General features: G+C 40.2%; 1 protein-coding gene across 4 annotated transcripts; it reads left to right on the top strand.

Annotated features, from left to right (window-relative positions):
• The first annotated feature begins 1,942 nt into the window (after positions 1-1,942).
• On the top strand, positions 1,943-6,423 carry srsf3b (serine and arginine rich splicing factor 3b). Of its 4 annotated transcripts, none has more exons than XR_012961751.1 (8): positions 1,943-2,026; positions 2,567-2,640; positions 2,805-3,015; positions 3,104-3,238; positions 3,789-4,234; positions 5,206-5,244; positions 5,419-5,505; positions 5,764-5,777. XR_012961751.1 is itself a non-coding variant. In XM_076147331.1 (7 exons), the coding sequence occupies exons 2-7, from the start codon at positions 2,610-2,612 to the stop codon at positions 5,789-5,791; spliced, it is 531 nt and encodes a 176-aa protein (XP_076003446.1). In that variant the 5' UTR covers positions 1,943-2,026; positions 2,567-2,609; the 3' UTR covers positions 5,792-6,423. The 4 variants fall into 4 exon arrangements, 2 of the variants coding, with proteins under 2 accessions (XP_076003446.1, XP_076003447.1); XR_012961752.1 differs by having other exon boundaries at positions 3,772-4,234; XM_076147331.1 differs by lacking the exon at positions 3,789-4,234 and having other exon boundaries at positions 5,764-6,423.
• Positions 6,424-6,829: the final 406 nt, after the last annotated feature.

Genomic DNA, 6,829 nt, shown 5'->3' with positions numbered 1-6,829 from the left:
AGAAAGCTGCATATTGTGTATCATGTAGAAAGCTTACCAATCTATCCATTTAACATGATCAAGTTAACATTTCTTCATGTTCTGAAAGCTTACCACAGCCTTTGCGGTGTGCTGATACAACTGGGCACTGACAGAATTTGTTCTTCAACATTTCAGTGAGTGACCCAGATGGATACATCTGCTGAATGATGGGCGTATCACCACCACCACCACCACCTGAAATGAGCTATTTTACAAATATAGAGGTTAAAAATGCTTAAACTGCAGTTATTCACAAGTTGTTGTTGGGTTTTCTTTTCACCAGCTAGAACTACAAGAACTATGCACACTGTGTTCATTGTTATTTGGGTTACTATGAGCTGCTACACCTGTGAGACTGGAAACAGGAAAGCTCCCTGGAGTATTCCTGTTTTTTTGTGCATGTGATTAATACTCTCCCAAGTATCTACAACCTAAAAACATTTATATCTGACTCAAATTGATCAGGTTCCCATAGTGGAGAACAGTGCCCTCAATATTGATTGGTAGGGTCACTGTAGGCTGTCAGTACTGACCCTGGACTGTACACAACATTCAGGAATAGTTACATAGAACAACATGCTGCCTCTGACACGTGGAAAGAGAGAGGGAGAGAGGTGACACGTTAGCCAGTAGCTATGCCATTTTCTGTCTTGCACGGTAGTCTATATTAAACATTTATGCTCACACGACATGCTGTATGTTAAATAATACAGGAGCTTCTCAAGGCATTTCATACAATAAACAAATCACAATCTTCAGAAATTAGAATTCAAGTCACCTCAAACAGCAATCACCTATTTAATGCATAGTGAGTAGCTTGTAATATTTGAGGTTTGTTTAAACTTCACTGCTTTGGGTTAATATTATATATAGAATAGTAATCGTATCCGGTGATAATGTGTTGAGTGTGAACCTGAACCTTAAGTATCTGCTCCATCTGGATGAGGATCCAAGTGCATCCGATGGACCTGAAAAATTAATAAATGTACGTCACTGTTCCTGAAACTGTACAATATCTAGCGCCATCATCAGGCCATTACGTGTAGGTCACCAGAATATACAATACATTTAATCCCCATTAGAGGAAGACATGTTCACTGTACTTGGAGGAAAGAATGGAACTCACAGCTTACACTACAGCAATTCAGCATGAGTTATATAAACATAAAATAGATTATATCAGCAATATGGGACACATTTCAAATGTACCAAGTAACTCGTTTTCATGTCCATACTTCAAATGTCAAGAAATCTGTGATCTGAGACCAGTAGCCTACCCTGTAACCCAAAAGTTTATTTGAACGTTGAATAAACTCTGTTCAATCTGTCAACAGAAAAATTAAACTATTGAACACTTATTACATTTATCCACTTGTAATACCATGGACTGATATACTTTTTTTTTTTTACTATTTTTGGTATTATTGATAATATTGATTTTAAATGTAGGTATCAATTAAATATCTACATTCCTAAATTGTTTGCTTCTTTCTTTACGCATTAATTTATCAGTTTAAACAATGTGTCCATTTTCAGCCAGTAAGTTGGACAGGTAATGTATTGTGTTAATTCCCGTCGTGCTTTGTCTCTGTAGCCTGAGGCTGTCTTTTTCCAGGATTCTGTGGCTCCACCCCTGGCTTGTGCGTACCGGCAGACATCCGCGCGCCTGAGTGTGCGTTTGATACATTCGCCGGATCCGCACGTTTTATAGCCATTTCAAAACTTACGATTTTTCTAAGAATTTATGTATCTTATGAAACGCTCCCTCTATTGTCATGAAACTGTTTATAGTCTAAAAATGTAATGTGGCGACCAAGAAGATTTCATTTAAAACTCTACATGTCATCGCTCCGCCCTCACGGGATGTGCACTGTTTCGCAACGAGCTGCCACCCGGCCAACCTGGTAACAAACGTGTATTTAATCACGCCATTTTCCATCGACGACCGGGGAGGCGTAAGCTAGCGTGAGGAAGTGGAAAATCGTCGCGACAATTGCAACGCACGGTAATATATGAACCAATTATTGAGTAATATTCGCCCTGCAGTATTCTAATGGTTGGGCGATTTTTGAAAGCTAAAAATGTTCTTTTGCTGTATAAATTAATCTGCAACCTACTCGGTTGCTTCTTGCTAGCGCCAGCCCCTATGAAAAAGACAGCCATTTTAGCTCCCGTTAGAGATAACGGGAATGCATCGAAATTTAAGAAACAAAGCTTTTAACGTCTTTTTCTGGTTGTCATAACGTTGTGAGTTATTGGCCTGAGCACCTTCTAATTTTCTGTAAATGACATGTTTTAAGAGTCGCCAAAGAAGCATACAATGCCGTTTAATTCTCAGTAATGATCGATGCTTGTAAATGTCAAATGAAATTGTTTTTATTAACGTCATATATACCTCAAGATAAAAGCTAATGTTGTAAATTGTTATATTTTGTCGTGGCCGAAGTTATTTTTTAATTTGCATTATCTGTTTCCTGTAAAGTCTTGTGTCGGTAAATAAGCAGTTCTGTGTATGCAATTTTTTCTAAAGCACATTGTCTTACAGTTTGCTTCCAAAGGAGTTTAACTTTGGTATATCTTGGAGAAAAATGTCATTGTGTTCAAAGAAGACTGAAGAAGGTAGATCACTGCACTGGAAATCAAATTTAGGACACTTGTTGACTCATTCATTTGTGTCTTATTAGTATTTGTGGATATCAGAGCATGATTCTTTCTCAAGAAGTCTCTTGCACAGTAAGTTGCAAGTTGACTAAATGTCTGTGTCCCTCCCCTTGCTGTCTCAGGTCCAGCCATGCATAGAGATTGCCCTCTCGACTGCAAGGTCTACGTTGGAAATTTAGGCAACAATGGAAACAAGACGGAGCTGGAGAGAGCATTTGGGTACTATGGTCCCCTCCGAAGTGTGTGGGTGGCAAGGAACCCTCCTGGTTTTGCTTTTGTAGAATTTGAAGATCCCAGAGACGCAACTGATGCAGTGCGTGAGCTTGACGGAAGGTAAACAGTGGATAGGTCTATATAAACTAGGCTTGCTTTACCAACAAAACGTCATGATTGGTTGTTTGCACTGCATGTGCCAATGCAGGACATTGTGCGGTTGCCGTGTGAGAGTAGAATTGTCCAACGGTGAGAAGCGCAGCCGTAACCGTGGCCCTCCCCCTTCATGGAGCAGGCGACCTAGAGAGGACTACAGACGGCGCAGTCCACAACAGAGGCGAAGGTAACCACACTTAGACCGTCTGTCCTCTTGTAGTTTATCGCTGCTCTTTTTGCTTATTATTCCACTCTTGACACACAGAATATTTCTCGTAATTGCACGTTTTTTCAGTTAAATCATTGCTAGTGCTTAAAATCTTGTGTCCTGTTGGAGTAAATTGGTGTCTTGTGATGCCTAAGGTCTGCAGTTTCATCTCCATTGACATTTTGAGTCATTTGTGTAGGGAGCCAAACAGCTACACATTCATAAATCCAGTTTCTTCAGTGAAATTCAGAAGCTATCCAGGGTGATGTAGTCTTGCTAAATGTATAGAAATCTGGCTGGCAAGACTTTCACTTATGATTTAGTCATTAAAATGTCTTTTGAAGTGTACACTTATTATACACTTTAAAAGGGCACTTAGGCATGTGAAACAGGATTAGGTTGTTCCTGTTTTGAAAAAAAAGAATCCTTTGTTTAAAGCTTGGGGGGATGAGAATGCCAAATGTGACTTTTCTAATTGAGGATGCTTTTTATTTTCCATTTATATTAATAAGAATGACACCCGTTGCAGAGACACCACCATGCCTCTTCTCACCACCCTCAATCAACTAGTCCTCTTTCAGCATCATGTGGCTGCTGACCAGCGTCCCCCAATCAGCTTGGCTGGTGTTGTCACATGACCCAGGCATGGCCGGTCGTCAGGTTGCACCAGCCCATTGGTTCCTCAGCATGCCGTTCTCAACCACCTCCTCCTCCTTCAACCTTAACCCAAACGGCAGCGGCGCCCCTCACATTCCCGACCAATCAGCGTTTTGCGTTCCCAAATGTCTACAACCTGCCAGCAGCAGCCTTCGGCTAACCAATAAAAGCAGGAAAAAGGCCACTGCCAGCCCCCATCTGCCTGCCACCTAATCACCTTGCAGCATCTGGCCAGTCCTATTCAGCCAAATCTGCCTACCCAGCTGACAGTCTGCCTCCCTTTCGTCATATCTAGCTTGTTGAAAACCAAAAATACTAGTAAGTTTTCCTGCTTCATACTGTACACTGCTGATTACAGTTTTGAAAGTGAAGAGACAGCTGCTTTAAAGGGTCTTTTTTCTTTTCTTTTTTATCATCAGTTTCATTATGTCCTCACCCATTGTTGTAATTCCTTGTTTCAAAGGGGAATGGCTCAATATCCAATGTCTGGAACATCACATTTCCAGATATTTGGATTGTAGATAGTCATCTGGTTTGTGTTGGGGCTCTGAGCAGAAATAGTTCTTCCATACCCCAGTGAAATGTACATTTTATTTTCTTTGTGGTATGGTTGGTTTTATCTGTTTTTTTTGTTTTTTTTAGCAGACCTCGTGGTGGTTTTTGACTTATTCCTAAAGTTCAGTGTATACAGATTGAGAGGAGCCTCATTTTCTGATCTGATGTGTGGTAGACCAGTGCCATACAGGTGGTCGGCCGTGTGTTCTATGTCCAAACCACGGCTGAACCACAGTGCAGTGTTGAATCCTCAGATAGGGGTGAGACATGCAGCTCAGGTCTAAGGTGGTATTGCTATTCTGATGTAGTAAGGAAGCAAGTAGTTCAGGCTCCAACATTAATTTTAATCCAAATTTAATCGAGCAGTAACTGTCCCTGTGGCGGTTAGTATCTGCAGAAATAAATCTTATTTCTCTAAATGTAGCTGGACAAGTTAAGACACAATCTATTGCTTGGGTCACAAATGTACTGTGGGATACTTTGAGGGTACAGAGTGGTGACTGATGGTCTGCCACCGTTGTGTGATGGCTTTTAGTTGTTTGTTACAATGAAACACACTTGAGTCTTACATTTCCTTTAAATTAGTTATTGAGGTGAGCTCAAGTCTACTACAGCAGGCTTGTTAAGGGATTACCTCTGGGTGTTGCGGGTATTCAGTGCATTAGAAAAGTTTGGAGCTCAGCCGGTGGCCACTGAGGCTCTTTTTTTTAACATTTCCATCTTTACCCTCTCAGATCCCCACGTAGGAGGAGCTTCAGTCGCAGTCGAAGCAGGTATGGAAACTTCCTGAATAACTTCCTGAGTAATTCTGTAGCATTAAAAAAAATCGATGGCTTCACATCATCAAAATATTGTTGCATAAAATACCTTGACCAGTGTGGATGTATTAGTCTAACAGAGTCAGTGGCATTGTCATTTTGTCAAAGTAAGATGTCTTGTTTTTGCAGGTCCTTCTCCAGGGACAGGAGGAGGGAGAGGTCCCTCTCCCGTGACAGGAACCACAAACCTTCCAGGTCCTTCTCTAGATCAAGGAGGTACTTATCTGTTACAGCCGTTTTACTTTTAACCCAGAGACCTTCAGTCGTTGTATCTTAACTTTGACATCATAAATCTTGAAGTACAGTCTTTTTTGACATGAGAATGGTGATTGTCCCATCTCCTACCGCCAGTTTAAATATACTTTGGTTTGTCATCATTTAAAGCTCAGGTCTAAATGTGGTGATAATGTTGCGTGGCAGATTTTGTGTTGTTGTGAACAGCTTTTCTTTTCTTTTTTTTTGTCCCCCACACAGCCGCTCCAGGTCTACTGAGAGAAAATAAGTGTCTATGGCAAACGTGCCTGAAGGGAACTGAAGACGAACGGTTGTGCTGGCTTTGCCGATTCGTATGCTAGACTTAAACAAGACCCTGTTTAAACCCCTTTTTTTGTTGGATTTTTAAATCTGTCAATTTTAGTATTTTTCCCGTGTTTTGTTTTTGCCTCTGTAAATACAGTGAGTGGGTGTGTACAGGTGTAATGCTTGTCACTCCTGTCGGTGCTGAGACATTGTGCCACCCAGCATTCCAGTTCAACATTAACTCATTTTTTTATTTTGTTTTTTCGGTCAATGAATGTACTGTGTAGTTTTTGACATATTGTAATAGATCGTTGTTTTTCAGTGTGTAAATGCCAGCAGGACTTTTGTTGGGAAGAATTGGTGTGTTAATGAAAGTACATTACTTTTTGATTGTCTGAAGCCAACTTATTTTCTTAACTGCAATTTTCATACTTAACGGTTTCTATCTGTTAGTGGTTGGTCATTTGTAATAAAGCCATCCAGATTAAAAAATTTGGAAATCTGTAGTGAAACTTGTCAACACAAGTCTAAATTTTGCTCTGTAAAAGATTCCAATTTCTTTCTGATTCTGTGAGTTGGTCTCTACAATAAAAATCCCGTTTAGGGAAAAATGTATTTGTGTGTATTGAGATCATTGTACTACCGTTAGTTTCTGATTTTCCACAAGATGGCGCTGCTCTATTCCTCAAGGCTCTACATTCTCCTGTAAGGCTTGGATATCAGCAAGGAGGTTCAGTAATAAAGATGATAATCATACACATAGCTCTTGATTAGTTTGGTAGTGTCATTGAGATTATGCTGATTACTTTGATTTCTATTTTTGTTTATTGTGGCTTGATTGTCAATCCCATAATAAATCACTGAAAGTTTCCTTGAATTCTCTCCACCTCAATTTAACTTTCTTTACCAACACCATCACATTCAATAAACACTGCAATCTGTAAATTGACTCGTCCCACACGAAGCTACCACGATGAGTTCATGGACCTGTGAGTTTCCCTCATTTTTCTATCATACACGC

This window comes from Genypterus blacodes, unplaced genomic scaffold (genome assembly GCF_046128005.1).
Source record: "Genypterus blacodes isolate CSIRO-AG114 ecotype Tasmania unplaced genomic scaffold, CSIRO-AGI_Gbla_v1 ptg000037l_1, whole genome shotgun sequence".
NCBI lineage: Eukaryota > Metazoa > Chordata > Actinopteri > Ophidiiformes > Ophidiidae > Genypterus > Genypterus blacodes.
This window is presented reverse-complemented; position numbering and strand designations above follow the sequence as displayed.